General features: G+C 42.8%; 1 protein-coding gene across 1 annotated transcript; it reads left to right on the top strand.

Moving 5' to 3' along the window:
* The first annotated feature begins 7,473 nt into the window (after nucleotides 1-7,473).
* On the top strand, nucleotides 7,474-11,338 carry LOC114489113 (keratinocyte proline rich protein). The gene is given in 3 exon segments (XM_028503120.2): nucleotides 7,474-7,502; nucleotides 8,884-8,983; nucleotides 8,985-11,338. Coding segments are annotated over 2 exon segments (1,701 nt in total). The 5' UTR covers nucleotides 7,474-7,502; nucleotides 8,884-8,911; the 3' UTR covers nucleotides 10,614-11,338.
* Nucleotides 11,339-19,494: the final 8,156 nt, after the last annotated feature.

The following is a 19,494-nucleotide window of genomic DNA, read 5'->3' as shown; positions in this document are numbered from 1 at the left end:
TTTCCTAAGAATTTTATGGTTTTAACTCTTACATTTATGTCTTGATCTATTTTGAATTAATTTTTGTTGGTGTGGTATGAAGAATCATGTATTTTATCTTAACTTCTCCCATATTTTAATGAACAACTATATAATCTTATTGTACAAATTATCTTCCATCTTTCTACATACATATCTAATGCTGATATTGTCTATTGTCATAGCTTTCTATTTTCTATTTTTTCATTGTTCTGCCTCAATTGGTAGTTTGATCTCTTTTTCTCTCTTTCTTTTTCTAATTCTATTTCTATTTTTAACATCAGGATGAGAATAACTTCAGAATTTCTCTAGTCCAACCTAGGCCCAGAGAATTTATATGATTTCACTGGAGGTCATACAACTCTTTATGTTAATAAAAGATACTTAATAAGTAAATTAACATTATAATAATAAATTAACCTCAACATTAAATTTAGGCAAAATATATATAAGATACCAAGTCTGTAAACTGGAAAGTAGTTTATCTTTGAAATCCATAGCAAACAAATAATTTAAACATAAAAGTTTAACCTATATTTTTACTTTAGTTTAATAAAGAATCCCATCTTTCTAGCCATCTTATGTCTACAGAAGTATTTCTTATATTTTATCAGAGAAGCAAATCTTTTAATTGGTCCCTAGGGCTTATTGCTAGATTTACTTACATAATGCATTCAATAAACATTTATTGGACAGTTTCTAGGAACCTACTAGGCACCATCTTCTACCATCAAAATTCTCATCACTTGTGAAGAAACCAGACATATCAGCAAAGAAATACAGTATTTGTAGGTCCTATAAAAAGAAGATTGTTGGGGACCCAAAGGTGATCCATTTACCTGGGATAACTGTGTGAATAGAGCCAGATAAGATTGATGGAAGACAATGGTGTTTGAGTTAAATGGATATTTAGCTCAGTATTAATATGGGAAATATTAGTAGATGTTTGGCATACATAGAGAATAGAGGTAGATAGGGAGAGAGGAAGCAGGAGAGATTGTTCTGAGCAGAGGAAAAAAATTCTGAGAAAATTCAGTAAAACGAAACACCAGACTACATTAGAAGTAACTGTGAGGAGTTAATAATTGTACGCTAAAGACTCTTGGATTCATGATCTTAGAATTGTGCTTTTAGTCTCTATGTCATTTAATTCTGCTCTGATCTTGGTTCTTTCCTTCCTTCTGCTTGCTCTGGGCTGTCTTTGTTGTTGTTCCTCGAGTTCTTGTAGACGTAGTGTTAGGTTGTTTGTTTGAAATGTTTCTAACTTTTTTAGGTGGGCCTGTATTGCTATGATCTTCTCTCTCAGGACTGCCTTGGCTGTGTCCCATAAGTTTTGGGTTGTTGTGAGTTCGTTTTCATTTGTTTCCAGAAACCTTCTGATTTCTTCCCTAATCTCATTCTTGACCCATTCATGTTTAATAGCATGCTATTTAATCTCCATGATTTTGAATGTTTTGGGTTTTTTTCCTTGGGGTTGGTTTCTAGCTTCAGTACCTTGTGATCCGAGAAAATGCTTGGTATGATTTCAATTTTCTTGAAATTCTTGAGGGCTTGTTTTGTGTTTTATCATGTGGTCAATCTTTGAAAATGTTCCGTGTACATTTGAAAAGAATGTATATTTAGCTTCTTTTGGATGGAGGGCTCCGTATATCTCAGTAAAGTCCATTTCATCAAGGGTATTGTTCAATGCCACAATATCTTTTGTTGATATTTTTTGTTGGAAGGTCTGTCCATTTTTTATAGTGGGGTGTTAAAATCCCCCACTATAATTGTGTTGCTGTCCATATCTTTCTTGGAGTCCTCTAAGATTTTCGTATGTATTTGGGTCCTCCTATGTTGGGTGCATATATATTACAATATTATGTTTCTGGTGGATTCTTCTCTTGAGTACTATGAAGGGACCTTCTGGGTCTCTCTTTATGGACCTTTTTTGGAAGTCTATTTTGTCTGATATGAGTATTGCTACCCTGGCTTTTTTTTCCTTTCCATTTGCTTGGAAGATTTGTTTCCAGCCCTTCACTTTCAGCCTGTGCAGGTCTTTTATCCTGAGGTGGGTCTCTTGTAGGCAGCATATGTGTGGGTCATTTTTTCTTATCCATTCTGCTATTCTATGTCTTTTGATTGGAGCATTTAATCCATTTACATTTAAGGTTGTTATTGATAGGTACTTATTCATTGTCCTTTTATGTTTGTGTGTTCCTCTCTCTCTCTTTTCCTTCCCTTCCTTAAAGTAGTCCCTTTAGAATCTCTTGCAGAGCTGGCTTGGTGGGAGGTGGTATTCTTTTAGACTTCTTTTGTCTGGGAGCTTCTTATTTGCCTTCTATCTTGATTGAGAGCCTTGCTGGGTAAGTAGCCTTGGTGCAGACCTCTGGTTCTCATTACTTAGAGTATTTCTTGCCATTCTCGCCACCCCTGGTGGTGTCGGCTGGAGGCACTCACTTCTCCCAGGGCTATGGGTGGGTGCTCACAGCCCCTGGGCGATTTTCTCCCAGTCCACCTGCCCCTCTCTGTGCCTTCAAGCCGCAAGGTCTCCCCTGGTGTTGCTCAACCCCCATAGTCCAGGGAGGGAGCCGTGACTCCACTCTCCTGGGTGCCTGAGGCAGACCCAGGAGCACTGGCCTGGGGACTGCAATGCCCCTGGTCCCTGCACTGATCCCTGGGTCCCTGTTGTCCTGAAGCAGTCTCCTTACTGTCTGTTTTCAATGACCCCTATAATTTTTGATGTCCTGTTTTCAAAAATGTTTCGGTGACCTAGGCCACTTGCTCGTTCCTCCACCAATCTTCGAGGTTTCCCTCCTCTTCACAGAAGCCGAGAATCATGGTGCCTGGAGTAAAGCCGCCATCTTTAAGAGTCCAGGTTCTGCCATTTCTAAGCTTGTGACCTACAACAAATTACTTCCTCTTTGAACTTTTGTTTTTTAGTTATAAAATAATGTATAATATGTACCCACAGGGCCATTTTAAAGATTAAGAGAGTTAACATATGTGAAATTCTTAACTAAGTGACAATTATATAGCAAATGTTCAATGAACTATGTCTGGGTTTGTGTCTGCTTTCAAGTTGCCTCCATATTTGTAAATTAATGCATCTGTAAGCACCACTATCCCCATACCTCTATGTCTCTTTCACACAATCTACTTCACTCCCAATCTGTACTGCTTAAACTTCTATATTTTAAAAAAATCTATAACTCAATATCTATTTATTGCTCTATACTTTATTATAATTGTATCTATCTTTATTTAATAATTTATAGAAACTCTGTATTCAACTCTCCTGATATCTTATATCACTTGTTGTAAATCATTACATTATCACATACTAGATTTAATATATTTCTAGCCATTTATACAACCTACATTTCTATTTTAATCACCCTATCTATCTAAATAGCTTCTCATCTTTCTCTAAAATTAGTGACCTTTCTCTGGAGATAACCACTGTTAGCATATCCTTTCTCTTTCTCTCTCTTCGTCCTCTATCATTTTGCTACTTATTGCAACTTTTAATATAGCCTTTCTACTATCACATATCCACTTATTATATTTCAGCAGATAATGAAACAAATCGATTTATAAAATACAGTATAATATATGCATATGCTACACTTATATGTGCATGATTGTGCATGGGTGTGTGTATGTTTGCATGCATGAAAATTAAATTATTTAATCAACAAGGTGAAATGACACTATGCACTGGGACAGTGCCTGTTTCTGGGGTACAAAGATATATACACCAGAACTTCTTTTCCTGGAGGGACTCATAGGTTGACTGGAAGACAGGAATGTAAATAATCAGAGAACATGTGATAGCTCTAAGATGAGGTGTGTCTAAAATGCTGCCAAAAACAGAGTGAGTCATAGCTTTGGGGAGCCAGGGAACATTACAGAAGAAATGACGCTGGAGTTGTTTCAAATGATGAGCAATAGTTCCATACATAAAAGAGAGATGGAAGGGTATTCCAGAAAGAGGAAACACATTTGCAAAGGTTGCCATAGTGAATATTAAGACATGCATAAGGAATGAAAACCACCAAGTATGGCCTCATTTGATGCTTTTTTTTTTTGATGTTGTGGGAGGTGTTGAAGACTGAGAGGCCAGTTTTCTTTTTCAAAGATCAGTCTTGTAGCTATTTTGAAAGTTGCATGGAAGAAGAAAAAATAAGAGGCAAAGAAACAGTGAGAAAACTTGCACTAGTCCATATAGGAGATCATGAAGACTTGAGATAGAGCAGGGGCAGTGGGTATGGACAGTAGGTGATGTAGTTGAGAGCAATTATAAAGTGGAATAAACAGTGTGTGGGATTATATGTTGGGGTAAGGTAGGAGGAGCAAGGGTTATTCCCAGGTTTCCAGATTTTAAAATGTTATGAATGAACTTAGAAGGAGAATATTTATAAAGGGAGATAATGAAAATTTTGTCCACATTGAGTTATTTCAGCCAAAAACCAAAAGCCTAAAAACATGTACATGTCTAGGCCACAGTGATGCTTATCTAAAGGGCTAATTTAGTTTGCAACACATCTCCAAATAAGGAGTGCCCTTGTAAGAGTTTTAAACCTCATTGGAGAAACAAAAAAAAAATATGCTGTATCTATCTCTGTCTTCAGACAATCTCAGTACTAATTCCTTCTTGAATCATGGAACTTTCCAAATCTAGACTTTCCAAAATCTAGAACCTTTCACATCAAAGAAGGAAGAATGTCAGGATTTAGATGCTTTGTTTTTTGGCTTGGTGACCAGGCTCTAAAAATCATATGTTGAAAACTATCACCTAGTTTCATTCAACTAAAACTTTTACCTCTCCCTCATTGCTGTCCCAACTTCTCTGTAAGAAGCAAGAAAACAGGAGTAACAAGAGTTACAGTGCCTCTTTGGTCTTTGGATTGAACCATATAAACTCATTTTTCCAGTGGTTTAAGATGTTTGAACCAAGCCCAATTTCTGCCATCCTTCCACTCATCTATGTATCCATCAATCACAGATTCATATTAAGTCAGGAATCTAGAATTACCAAGGTGAATAAATTAGAAGTTCCTCATTCAAGAAGTGCACATTCTGGAGCGCAGGCTGGGAACCAAAGTGTCCCAGGTTCGATTCCCAGCCAGGGTACATTCCTGGGTTGCAGGCCATAACCCCCAGCAACCACACATTGATGTTTCTCTCCCTCTCTCTCTCTCTCTCCTCTCTCTCTCTCTCTCTCTCCTCCCTCCCTTCCCTCTCTAAAAATAAATCAATAAAATCTTTAAAAAAATTAAAAAAAAAAAAGAGTGCACATTCTATCAAGAGATGATTGGGAGAGAATGCGGCCATTAGGATTCAGTCATTCACATTCTTGTAGAGCCAGTTGGTCTATGTTCTCAGCTTTCCTAGTTCACTTCTTTGTGACTACCTTCCAGGCCAGCATGAAGTACCAGGGCTATCCAAATTTGGAGTACCTTGGTAAATTGTGTGATCAGAAAAATAAGTTCTCTGTTGTAGTGGAAAGAGTCTTTATCTAGGGCTAGAGCTTCCTGGGTTCTTTGTCCCTCCAATGCCATCATTAGCTTTAGGCCTCCACATAGTTCCATTTCTCTTTGGGCTTCAGAATCTTCATGTGGAGAATGACAATGTGGGACCAGATAATTCCTGGTAGTCCTTGTTGCTCTGACATTCTGAAAGTCTCTGATCCTACTCAAGTTTGGAATGGTACCTAGAGACTCCTTTGTAATGAGTGATGGGATCCAGAGCTTGGACTCAGAAGTCAGGTTGATCTGGACAGAGATTTCCTCATGGGGAGGATTTTATAGATATAATTGGAATGTGCACCATAGGTCCTAAAGCACTTTCATACCTATAATCTGTTTATATCTTCAGGAGAACCTGGTGAAGCATTTCTCTCCCATCTTCCTATGAGAAAATAAATCCCAGAGTGCTAAATGACATATTAATACTAAGCATTTTAGATTAGTTATCTCATTTAATTCACACACTAATCCTATAACTTTTCTGATTCTTATTATTCTCTCCTTCTCTTTTTTCTTTTTTCCTTCTCTTTTTCCTCTTATTTCTTTTTCTCCTTCTCCTATTTTCATCTTTCTGTTTTATAAGCAAGGAATCTGAGGCTCATGAAGGTTAATAGCTTCACACCCCATTAGCATGTACTACCATGTACATAGCATGTATTAGCCATGCACCAGAGGCTCAGACTCTACCCCCAAACCCCTCTAAATCTAAAGTGTCTGATCACAAGCTTGATCATAATCTTAAATGCCTACAGGAGCTGAAAGTTACAAAAACAAGTGAAATTATCCAGGTGGAAGGATTATTTCACTCCCTTTCAATTTCACCAGAGAAATATAAAAACACAGGTAAAGTAATAAAAAGAAGTTTACTGTTTGCACTGCATTGTGGATAGAGTAAAAAAAAAAGATGGAAAATTACAGAACATCAAAGTCTATCATCTATCTATGAGGGGCAGGCGTTAATAAGGTTGAGGTCAGGTCAGCTCACCTATACCAGGTCTTTTGATTCTAGGAGAAAACTAGATGTCTATAATCTTTTAAAAAAATCTGTTTCTAAATATTATTACTTATAAAATTATGTAAGCAAAAGTTGTTTAGGCAAAAGATAAGAAGATAACCATCTCAACTGTGTCTGGCTCACAAGATGCCAGTTTATTATTTCTAGTCTGCACTGGGCTGCTTGCTCTCTTGAAGGACTACTCCATAGCATTAGCTGTGCACCTGCTGTGAAGCCATCAGGCTGTCCAGCCCAGGACTGGGATACCACAGGCAATCGTCAATCCAGCTGTGTCTGCTGCTTGGCCAGGAGTTACTCTAAGTGGATGTTAGATATTTTGAGTATCATACTTGACTGGAAGCTTTTGTGTAAAATAGCTGCCTTAATCCTTACAATAACTCAGCAAAGAAGACTTAATATCTCCATTTTTAGATAAGTAAACTAATACTTATGTCAGTTATAAAGGTTACACAACTATAAATAGCCAAGTTGGGAAGTTAGACTCAGGTCTAACCCAATGTTCTCTTCATTTTGTACCTTTGAGGTGATTTTACTTGCTTCTAGTTAGGAAGCTTTTCTTCTTTTATATCCATCTGGTGAGAATATCAGACAAGGAGGAAGGTAGGGTCCTGGAATCAAGTTCAAGAGAAAAGATACCTTTGTTACCCCTCTCCATCCCCACCACCAGCTCTTCTTAGGGTGGACAAGAAACACACAGTGCGAAAAAGGAGAAAGAAAAGAAGAATCTTCTCCATAGTCTAGAAGCTTCAGCACTGAAATGAGACACTCCCACACCCTGTAGGTGACTGCAAGGACAAGCATACAGGGAGGGGACTGCCTGCTGGAATGCCAACCTGGGTGATGAGCCAGGCAGATGCCAACCAATTGTCTCATGGTCTAAACCAGACTCGTAGCCCTTTATATAAAGACAGGCCTCTGTCCAGTTGCCTCAGCCTGAATGATTGCTTGCCTTGAAGAAGGTGAGTAACGACGGGTCCTGGGATTGGGGTGGAGATGATGCTCAGGGGGTGCTCAGATTCACAGGGGTGAGACAGAGTGAGGTGAGAAGCTGGGGGCAGAGGACGAGTAGTACATCAACTTGAGGAGAAAGGTCTGGTGGACTTTTAGGGGACATGAGAAGAATATCTGTGGAGACTGTGTGGAGAAATGGGGCACTGAAGTCAGTGCATTTGCCTTCAATAACCCTGGTCTCATCCTCAGGTATCATTTTTCCTCTGTGAGCAGAGTCGAGTGTAGGAGGGTTACCTTCCCCAAGGACATACCTATTTAGATAGTCCCTAGGAATGGCGAATAGAAGGCTTTGTCCTACCTGAGGAGTATTTTCAGTATTTCAGGAGCTTATTGAGAAGTGTTTGGTTGGGGGATTTGATTATCAAACCAGCTTCCCTGCTGTGCTGGTCACTGGGCTGCCTGTATGTGAACAGGTGGATTTGGGGAGGGTGGAGGGAGCGACCCTCTGTTTCTCCCTGGCTGGGTGTGGTGTTGCATTATGTGCCTGCACCCCCTATGTCATGTTTTAATGCTCCCAAGACGTGGGCTTTACGTGGGGCTGAATGTCAGTCTTATAACTAGGAATCTGGCACTCTTTTACCCATCTTAATTAAATCTCCCCTGCCTCTCAGAGGAGCTTGAGGGAAAACTTTTCTGAAGCTAGCAGGTGACCGAGGACAGCAACCCGACCCAGCAAGCTGCCTTGTTGGTCCTGAGCCTTTGAAGTCTGGTGTTTTGTGTGTGCCCATGAGAGCCTGTTTAAACAAATCCACCTAAAATAGATCGACTATGGAGAAACAAACATTTTATATTGAGTTTGAGCTGCCCAATAACTAATTGAATTCTTTACTTCCAGTAGATGCTTTGAGAGCACATGGTGCCTGAGAGCTTGCTCTCATATAAATGCACATATATGCATGTTTTTCATTTTTGCACGGTGAATGTATGCGAGGAAATTCAAACCCCTGTGGTTGTAAGCCCACTTTGGACTACAGCCTTGGGACCATGGGTTATCTCTACTTCCGTAGAGCTCTCTCCCACCACTTAGGACTCCAGGAAGTGATGGAAATCCTCTCATCATCACCACCCTCTTGTGCTGGACACTGCTATGCCCATCCTCCAGGGAAAGAGCCTGGATACCAGCAGCCTTGGCTGTGCCCTTGAAGCGATCTCAGATCAGAACCTCAGACAGGTCTTTGGGCACATCCAAGGCAGGTCTCTTAGGCAGTGGTGACTAATCTTGGGTCCAGATAACTCAGTATTCTCCAATGTAGGTCGGAGGTGGGGGGAGGAAAGGAAAGGCCAGGGAAGAAGCAGAGCGTCTTCTAAAGCTGGTCTCTCATCCTTCAGGTCCTGCTCACACATCTGCATCGGAACCATGTGTGACCAGCAGCAGATTCCGTGTTGCCTGCCGGTTCCCCAGTGCTGTGTGAAGGGTTCCTCCTTCTGCCCCTTCCCCATCCCCCTGTCCCCAGAGCCAGGTGGTGGTTCAAGCCCCTTGTGGAATGCAAATCGTGGAGTGCCCTGCACCATGCCCAGTTCAGGTTTCCCAGGTGAAGTGCCAGGCTCCCTGCCAGTCCCAGACCATGGAGGTGAAATGCCAGGCTCCATGCCAGTCCCAGACCACCAAGGTGAAGTGCCAGGCTCCCTGTCAGCCCCAGACCACGGAGGTGAAGTGCCAGGCTCCATGTCAGTCTGAGGTTTGCTATGTGCAATGTGGAGCCCCAGGCCCTGTTCAGACCTGCTATGCAGGTTGTGCTCCAGTTTGTTATACAGAAACTTGCTATGTGGAATGCCCAGTCCAAACCTATGTACCCTATGCAGCTCCCCAGCCTGTCCAGACTTACATAGCGTATCCCCCAGCATGCCGTACTCAGGCAAGATTCTGCAGCCAGGGGGGATTCTCCACCCAAGGCCAGTATCAGGGCTCTGTCAGCAACTGTGCCCCTCAGCGTCAGTCTCGGGCTTCCTGTCGCACTTACGCACCCCAATGCCAGACCCAGGGCTCTTACGGGAGCTTCCCTGTGCAGCGGCGCTGTCGAAGCACCAGCCGATGTCTCCCTCCTCGCCAGCAGCAGCCTTCTTACCGCAGCTGCTCACCACCACGGCGTTCTGAGTCCTACCAACGCAGCTGCATGCCATCAAGATGCATTTCGGGTTCCTATAACTACTGCACCCCGCCCCGCCGATCTGAGCCCATCTACAATAGTGGATGTCCTCGGGGTCCCACTTCAAGTTGCTCTCAGAGATGTGGACCCAAGTACCGAGTAGAAATTTCCTCACCTTGCTGCCCCAAGCAGGTTCCCCCCCAGAGGTGTCCCGTTCAGATTCCTCCCATCAGACGCTGCTCTGAGAATTGTGCTCCAAGACCCTCCTGGGGCGCCTCCTGCCCGGACCTGAGATCACGTGCAGAGCGACGTCCACTCCCAAGCTTCTCTCCACCCAGGAGTTTTGACCAATGTCCAGAGCCATCACTGCCGCGACGTCCACTTCCTGCGCCACGTCCATGCCCACGCCCAGAACGATGGGCAAGTCCAGAAAGACGCGCAAGTCCAGAACGATGCGCAAGTCCAGAGCGCCACCCAGGTTCACCACGGCGACTTTCAGAACCCTGTCTGTGTCCGGAACCAAGTCCAGCGCCACGTCCAGCCCCACGTCCAGCCCCACGTTCAGCTCCACGGCCTCACCCAGAGCCACATCCACAGCCCTGTGAGCACCCAGAGCCTTGTCGAGAGCCAATTCCCCTTCCACCACCCTGCCCAAGCCCAGAGCCATATGTGCAACCTCGGAGCTGTTTCAGCCCAACCTTAGGCCCAAATTCAATTCCATGCTCAGGAAATCCAGGCTGCCTTGAGTCCCATCCAGGCCGCCTGGACACCGAGGGCCCCAGCTACGGCCCAGCCTGTTATAACGAGTGTGGAGAGAGCGGTGTTAGCTATGGACCTTGTGATGTGTTTCCAGAGCCGCGGGGTCTGTGTGGTTATGGAGACCAAGGTGGAGCCTTTGTTGGAGCAAAAGGTGGGGCCCCTGCTGGAGCTAAAGGTGGGGCCTCTGTTGGAGCAAAAGGTGCCTATTTTTAAAGGAAGCATGGCTGAAACATCCCTGCTCCTGCCATGAAAATGTTGCTCCACCTTTCTCAGCACTCACAGTTTCTGCGTTCTTGTTTGCAATGTTCCGAAGACACCCAGGGCTCCCTGCTTCAGAGGTGATGTCCAAACTCCTTTGCATGTCATCACAGAACCCACACCTGGGTCTCAGACACCTCTGCAGCCTCACATCTGGCTCCTCTCCAGTACACACCCTCAGTTCTCGTCGGACCAGTCTCACCACCAGGGCACATCTTGGGTGTTCCCCAAGACATACCTTCCATATCCCTGCCTCCAAGCTTCTGTTCATTCCCCAGCCCCCATTCCTGGGTCACTTCTCTGCTACTCCCAGCATCTGAAATCCAATCCATCTTTCAAGACCCCTTCCTTGGAGCCTTTCTGCTTGTTCCTACTCATAGAAGCCTGCACTGACTACCTAGAACTCACTGCATCATCTATACAATTCACTTGGCAAGTGCCTTACAACATCTCTTGAATTATTTCACTTCTCAGATGTATCTGTCTTACCTGCTTACCTAGGTTGTACACTCCCATTTGAGTGGAGTCCGAATATCCATAAAGTCCCTTGCTTCTCCTGGGGTTGGTAGCTACTTAGCAAGCCTAGTCGGTTGGCAGCTTGAGCCATAATCTATCTTGATGGGCAACCCCAAGACCGGGACAAGAGGAGGACATGTAACAATAAAGATGATGCTATACTCTGATCTCGCATCCTATGTAAAGCCTGTTTGTTATTCCTTCCTGTCTGGGATGAGCTTTTACTTTTTCTTTATTACTTTTTTCTTGGGTTTATTGCACCCACAACTAAACTTTCTTTAGACTAGACCAGGTAAGCTTCTTTGTGGTTTTCTGTCTCCCTTCAGGGTCTCTGGCCCCTGCAGGGAAAGGGTGAATGAAGAGGTACAAGGACTGAGGAAGCAGGAAAGAGAACTCTCACTCCTCAGTCTAGCAGTAAGGGTCTTCAGGCCTGCATTGGTCAGGTCCCCCAGCTCTGGGGCCATAGTCACTGCCATGTGATCTTTTTGTGGAGTCAGGAGAGGAGAGAAGGGATCCCACTCAGGCTCTCTGGGATACTCTGCACAGGATACACTTTTCTTTCTTTCAGAATAAACTATTTGCATTTTCTTTTGGGGACATATTAGAAAAGGAAGCATCTGAGGCTGACTCTACTCCAAAATCCCATGAGGCATGCTGCTTTCAGTAGCATGAAGGTGGGGCTTGGAGGGGCAGGAGAGCCTGGGGTGTCTCTTCCTCCCATTCCCTGCAGATGAGAGAAGTGCTTCTGGAACAGTGTTCCTGAGGAGAGCTCTTTTCTAGAGTGCCTGAGACCACCTGGATGAAAGAGAGGCAGTCTGGTCTGGGACTTGATCAAGGGCCCTCCTCCTCAAGGGCCATAACCCCAGATGGCCGAACAGCTCCAGCATCATAGTTGGGCACCACAGATCCAGGGCCTGGCTCTGAATATGTCTTTCCCTCACCCCAGGGATCTAGTTCTTGCAGTATCAGCAGTGAAGAACCTGAGAGACTACCTACTAAAATCCTGTGTTGTATAAAGAAAAACTGAGACTCTTCTTGTGAAATCCATTCATTCCTTCATTTATTAACAAATATTCACTCCTTACTTGCTAGGAAGGCACTGGTTAAAGGGACAGACGGAACTCCTATTTGCTCTCAGAGAACTTGCAGTCTTAAATACTGGTTCTCAAAGTGCGGCACCTGGGTCAGCAGCATCAGCATCAGCTAGGGCCTTGTAACACACACAAATGCATCACCCCACACCTACTGATACAGAGACTTTGGGAGTGTGACTCAGCTGTTTTAACCTGACCTCCAAGTATTTCTGATACCCAATAATGTGTAGTTGTTACTAGTTTAGTAAAATACCTTAAACAGGTAGAATATGAACATATATATATGTACATGCATATATATATATGGGTATGTGTATACACACACACACACAGTTGACTCTTAAACAACATAGAAGTTAGGAGTGTTGACCCATGTGTGACTGAAATCTGAGTATAGTTTTTGACTCATCTCTAGACTTAACTATTAATAGCATACTATTGACCAGAAGCCTTACCAATAATATAAACAGTTGGTTAACACATTTTTTATTATATACTGTATTCTTACAATAAAGTAAGCTAAAAAAGTTAAGAAAACCATACAAAAAAGATATATTTACAGTATTGGAAAAAATCCGCATGTTGGTGGAACTCCACCATTTAAACCAATGTTGGTCAAGGGTCACCTGTATAAATAAGAAAAAAAAATGACAAACATATAGAGGAGGCCTGTCTGGAAAAAGTCCAGCTGTTGTTAATATAATGAGAATGGTTTGTACAACATTGATGTAACCCAGAAGTCAAGGAGAGTGGACTGGAATGCAGATGCATGAATGATGACAACTTCACTGTACTAATCAGTGGAGGCAGTACACACCATTGAGTGAGCATGTGTACTGTGTGTCCATCACATTCCTAATGAGTGAGTGAGTAGAGCAACAAATCTGCATCAAATTTTGCATTAAGCTTGAACATTCCTCTGTGAAAACTACTGGGATGATTCAGAAGGCCACAGATATGGGCAACTGATGATTGGCAGCTTCATCACGATGATGTGCCCACTCACGCAACTCATCTCATGCACAGGTTTTTGGTGAAACATCAAATCACCCAGGTGACTCAGCCCCCTCTACAGCCCAGATTTGGTGCCCTGTAACTTCTGGATTTTCCCAAAATTAAAATCACTCTTGAAATGGAAGAGATTTCAGATCATCGATGAGATTCAGGAAAATATGATGGGGCAGCTGATGGTGATTGTGAGAACTGTGTGAGGTCCCAAGGTACCTAATTTGAAGGGGACTGGGGCATAATTATCCTATGTACAATGATTCTTGTGTTTTGTATCTTGTATCTTGCCATTTTGCACAGTTGGAAACCTAAGCACACAGGGTATATGTGACTTACCAAAGCCATACAGCCAAACTTGATTTCAACTTGGTCACAGTTCCTGCTTCTTCCAGAGATCTTCCCTACATCAATCCAGTCACTTTTCTAACACAAATTTAAAGTTATTTATTGAACAGGTTATTTTTTGCCAGTTCTACATTTGCTTCCTCTCTTAGAATCCTGGTTGCTTTGGGAGCTGTATCTTCTCAGTGTTACATGCTTCTAGGCAGAGGTCTTGGCAAAGTCCAAATGGCTCCCACAGGACATTCCTGAGTTTCCATTGTTCAGGCTCCTAGGTGGGTATGGAGAGAACAAGATGGCAAGAGGCTTAGATGCCCCAGATTGTCATTAGATGTCACTCCTATTCTCTCAAACACATTCCTGGACAAAGGTCCCCTTGTTTGAAGGGTGAGCAAGAAGAAGTCCGTTCCCTCAAGGTACAGAAGAAACTCAGTCCTAGCTGTGAGAGGCTAGTCACACCTAAGAGCTATTTCTCCACCCCCCACTCCATCCCCCCTCACACACTCTGGGGCAGGGAACATATTAGAACATATTGGAACATTACATTATCATATTGTAATGATCCCATTACCTGCACTGCCCTCTGGAGATAAACTCTGGTCCCAAGGATAACTAGGTCTGGAAAGGGGTTGAATGATGGAAGAATAGAGCCATCTATGGGTGAATCAAGCTGGGGCTGAGTCAGAGAAACCCAGTTGGCCTGGTGCTCCCTCATAGGCCATGGCTGTGCAGAAGCCAGGCTTGATGCCATCTCTGAGGCCAGAGGAGCTCGAGATCTACACTTCTCTCTCCTGGGGATAGTCTGAATTGACTTCAAAACTCCTCTACTTCCTCTGATAGGATGGCCAGCATCAGGCCTCCAGGCAGGCCCACAGTGAAAAGCTCTAGCCTATCCATAGCAGTTCAGAGGAAACAGTTACACAGGAGTGTATGTGTGTCTGCATGTCCTTCTGTGGGCTTTGCATGCTTCCTTGTGTGTGCCTATGTGTCTGCTGTTTCTCTCTGCATGCTTTGAAAGCTTGCTTTTTTTAAAATGCATTTGGCAATGGGGACTGTGACCTCAGGACCATGGTTTAGGATATCCTTCAGTCTTTCAACATCGGCTTTGGATGACCCTTCCCGGTCATCCCTACCATTCCCCACCCTCCAGCCTTTCACTGATGACCACTTCCAGCTCTGCACCTTTTGCTTCTATGTCAACCATTTGAACAAAAATTAAAGAATCTCTAGGACCAGGGCTAAGGATTCAAAAACAAATTTTAAAAAAGACCATCTATAAAGTTCTTTGAAGGTACTCAAAGATCTGTGAGAGAGATTTCTGTTTGAATCTCAAACTAATCTGAAGCAATACACCTGTTGCATAGTGTTGTTCCACTTCACAGTTTGATAGAGTATTGCCCAGAAAATGCCAATGCATCAGTGAAGTCACAGAGTGCAAGGCAGAGTTGGCCAGACTCCTATGCCTGACATCCTCAGGCTGCCTGAAAGGGGGCCTGGCTTCTAGAGATGAGGGACCAAGTCCAAATGAATGTTAGAGAGACTGGGATCATGTTTCCCACCTTGGAATCCTGTTTATACCTCTTTGCTTTCTCTATTTTTTCCCTCTTTCTAAACCTGTCACCCTGGGACTGACATCCTCATTGTAAGATGAGGGAATTGCTCTAGATGTTCTGAGGTTCCTTCTAGACCAGGTGAGCTAATCCCTCTTTGATTGCGGGAACTAGGCTAGGGTAAAATTACCTGGGAACCCACTTAAAGACACAAAATCCCAGAAGTCATCCTGGAGCTACTTAATTTGAATTTCCAGAAAGAGAACTAGAAATCCACTTGAAAATTATTCTGATCAACTGGAGGTAGAAACCATTGCTGTAGTGAATTCCCAGGTGCATGAACTTGCTCAAAGCCTACAGGAGAGTTGACATTTATACACAGTGGCCACAGCATGAGTGAGATGTGGCAGCAAGATGGAGCTGATTGGTAACTGTTTTTGTGGGATGTTTTATGTAATTACTGGGTGGTCATGTCAAATTTTCTACTCTTCAATCTCAAGACTAAGGCATCTCTTTCTTTTTCTCAGTTAAATTCCCTACCCTGCTGTCACCAAAAGTACCCAGAATGGGGTTCTTGTGCATGGCTGAGGGAGAGGGGTTTTCCAGTATGTTACAGATATTTTTACCAGAAGATGGTAGACTTAGTTTTGGTATATCTCTCCTTTATCTAGGCATTATCCAAATATTAAGAGGGAGAAATTTCACATCCCATAATTTGTCTTATGGACTGGAATAGTCCTGATGAATAAGTAAAAAGAACTGTCATGCATAAGGGAATAACTCAGTTGTTAATAATAGAATAGACAGGTAGATAGGAGTAATCAGAAGCAAGCAGTGCACGTGGGGATACTTTGTTTACATATAGAAGAATAGTCAGGTGGTGACCAAGACTTCCAGAAACACTAGCATACTCCTGATTTCTGGTGTGGTTACACATCCCAGAGAATCCACATGCTTATGGCCTGAAACTAGTTAGGAAGACAGGGTGATGTATGATGATCCATGTGTTCCTCATCATCAGGAATCATCAAACTCATTCATCCAAAAGATGAAGCTTCCTGACCTAGAAGACTAAACTACAAGTATCTAGAAGCCTAGGAATAACCCAAGCTGTGCCAAAAGCCATCCATCATGTTCCTCATCACATCCTGTCATAGGAGCCCTGACCTGGATTAACACCTTCTCTCTGGTCTCTAGTGTTATATCAGGAAGAAAACCACTTATCAACTTGTATCAACACTTCCATTTATCTGACAAATAGTTATTGAGGTTTGGCTATCTGCTAGGAACTGTGTGTGCTTGGTCCTGGAAATACATTGGTGAGCAAGGCAAGCATTGTCTTGCTTACATGAAGTCTGAGAGACAATGGAGTTGTGAGCTTCCACATGGGAGGCATAGGGTACTATGGCAGCCCATAGAAGGGACACTTGAGTGGATCAAGTGCTAAGAGAAGGCAACCATAGTCAGAGACATGAAAGATAAGTGGGAGTTATCTAATGAATGGAGAAAGAGAAGAGCGTCCCTGTCAACATAATGGACATAATGACAGACAGCCCCAGATCAGGTATTTCCTCCTTACTGGGCCATCCTTACTAGTTCCTAACACTTGTATTGTCCCAGGACCCCATCCTTATCCTGCTGTAATGAACTTTCTTATCAACACCTTAGAGGAAGGACCTAAAATTCAGGTGACTTCAAGTTACCAGGGATAATTGAAGAACAGATGTTTGAATCAACATAGCTTAGAATAATGGACCTAATTTGACAAAATAAAATGTAATTAAAATAAATATGAAGTTCTGAATTTAAGTTAAAGATCAGCTGTAGTTATAGAAGGTAGGTGAGTGTACATATAGCCAGTCACATAAAGCTTAGTTGATTAAAATGGGTCAAGAATGAGTTTGTCTGTGGCAAATGGTAACAAATTCTTATTCTTAACAGGCATGATAGTATTACTCTGCTTGGCCCATACCATGCACAGCCGGGCAGCATGTTCAGCTCAGGCCAAATGAGAGTGAGACTGCATGATGATAACCTATTGCATGCTAGCTACCACCTGAGGCAGGGACCCTACACCCTTCCTCATACTGAAAACTTGAAGAGGTGCTGTTATTTATTCTGATTTATATACAGTGTCACACACACACACACACACACACACACACACATCTCTCCAGGTTAACTAATTTGTACGATCATACATCTAAGACCGAAAGTGCTAAAACCCAAGCCCAGGCTTGTTTTGTTCCAAATTTGGCCTACCTCCTTGTAGAAGGAAAAGTAATGTTGTGTGTGTGTGTGTGTGTGTGTGTGTGTGTGTGTGTGTGTATGTTTAAAGATTTTATTTATTTATTTAGAGAGATGGGAAGGGAGGGAGAAAGAGAGGGAGAGAAACATTAATATGTGATTGCCTCCCACATGGACCCCACTGGGGACCTGGCCAACAACCCAGTCATGTGCCCCGACTGGGAATCAAACCAGCAACCCTTTGGTTCACAGCCTGTGCTCAGTCCACTGAGCTACAACAGCCAGGGTGTAATGCTGTGTTTTAAAAAGAGTAGCTGTTGCTCTCTTGCATTATTTGAAAGGCCTTCTTTCAGAAAAGGTGAAACTCAAGAGTCTAAATCTAAAATGGAAACTATAAGAGAAAGATTCTGGCTGGAAATAAAAAAAAAGAATTCAATGGCACTTTTGGAAAATAGAATGTACTGTTTATCTATGCATTCAACAAATATTTATTCAAATGCTAATTCAGTTTTTAATATGTACTAGATACTATTTTGGGTGTTTGGGATATACCAGTGAGCAAAACAAAGATCCCTGTGTTCAGGGAGATAATATTCTAGCAGAGGAAAAGAATAGATATATTTTAAAAAATTATACATTTAAATATAAAAACCACTTTGAAAATAAGAATAAATACACCAATGGGAACGATGTGGTCAGGCATCCCAGGCAGCATAAGAAGGGCAGGGAGCTAAGCTTAGTGTGGGGGAAAAAGGGGCCCAGAATAGTGTGGAACCTCAAACCCAGATGCAGGAACTGAAAGCGCATAGGTAAGTCATCATGAGGTGGAGTTTGACCCCAGCTCCACCACTTACTAATTTAGGCAATTTTCCTGACACTTTGTTCCTTTAACTATAAAATGTGGTTAACCAAAAAATGCAGTTGAACCTTGAAAAACATGGGACTGAACTGCATGGGTCCAAATAGATGAAGATATTTTTTAAAATAAAGACTGTAAATATATTATCTCTTCTTTATGATGTTCTTAATAATGTATCCTTTTCTCTAGCTTACTTTAAGAATACAGTATATAATACATATACATACCAAATATGTTAAGTAACTTTTATGTTATTGGTAAGGCTCCCAGTAGACACCAGGCTACTAGTAGTTAAGCTTTGAGGGAATAAAAAGTTATATGCAGATTTTTGACTGGGGGGGGGGTCTACACCACTTACATCTGTGATGTTCAAGGGTCAACTGTATACATTTGCCTGGGTCACACTGAGGACTAAATTGAATAAGTTATTTAAAAACACTTTGCATATTATTAATGCTACAAGTATATTTGCTTTTAGCAGTGAGGTCTTCACCCCTAAGGGGAGAAATAGAGGAAAGAGATGATGATTAGCCCCGGGGAACTGCCCATTTGACACGAGCAGGTTGGGCCACAGAGGCAGCTCAAGTCGAGGCCCAAGCAGAGCCTGGATGGAAGGGAAGCATGAACAGGAATAAGTGTGGTCATCTGGGGCAGGTCATGGAGGCTTGAAGGAGGAGGAATTGAGGAGTGAAGGGATAAGGAACAGCAGACAGGAGACAGAGGGGGTGATTGATGGAGAAAATGGCTCAGGCAAAATGCTGAATCTGAAAGGATTATAAGATTTGAGGGACAGAAAGCTCAGACACCAGGATGAATGTTGGGTTCAAGGATACTGAGGCACGCAGGTATTATAAATGGTTATTGGTATAGATGCCTCCAAGCCAGTTTGCCTTTGGCATGGCTCCTTGGGCCAGCCAGAGGGAGAGGAAATAGCAGGGAGGGGGGTGCTCTCAGTCAATCAGGAATATCTTTTAGGCTTGAATTGGGTTGGGTCCCTAGTCACTGCAAGTCCTTCTGACGTGACCCAGCCTGAATAAAAAGGCTGGATTGGGCAATCAGTTAATTAAGCAGTTATTTCCATAGCCTCTCATCAGCATTCTTCAGAGGGTTGTTTGGTGTGATCAGAAATGCAGGAGCTATTTCTAATGGGTATAGTCTTAATCTTCCTGTGACAAAGCAAGGTTTCTCACCCTCAGCACTAGTGACATTTTGGGCTGGATAAT

This window comes from Phyllostomus discolor, chromosome 14 (genome assembly GCF_004126475.2).
Source record: "Phyllostomus discolor isolate MPI-MPIP mPhyDis1 chromosome 14, mPhyDis1.pri.v3, whole genome shotgun sequence".
NCBI classification, from domain to species: domain Eukaryota; kingdom Metazoa; phylum Chordata; class Mammalia; order Chiroptera; family Phyllostomidae; genus Phyllostomus; species Phyllostomus discolor.
Note: the sequence above shows the minus strand (reverse complement) of the source record. Positions and strands in the feature narration are given on the sequence as shown.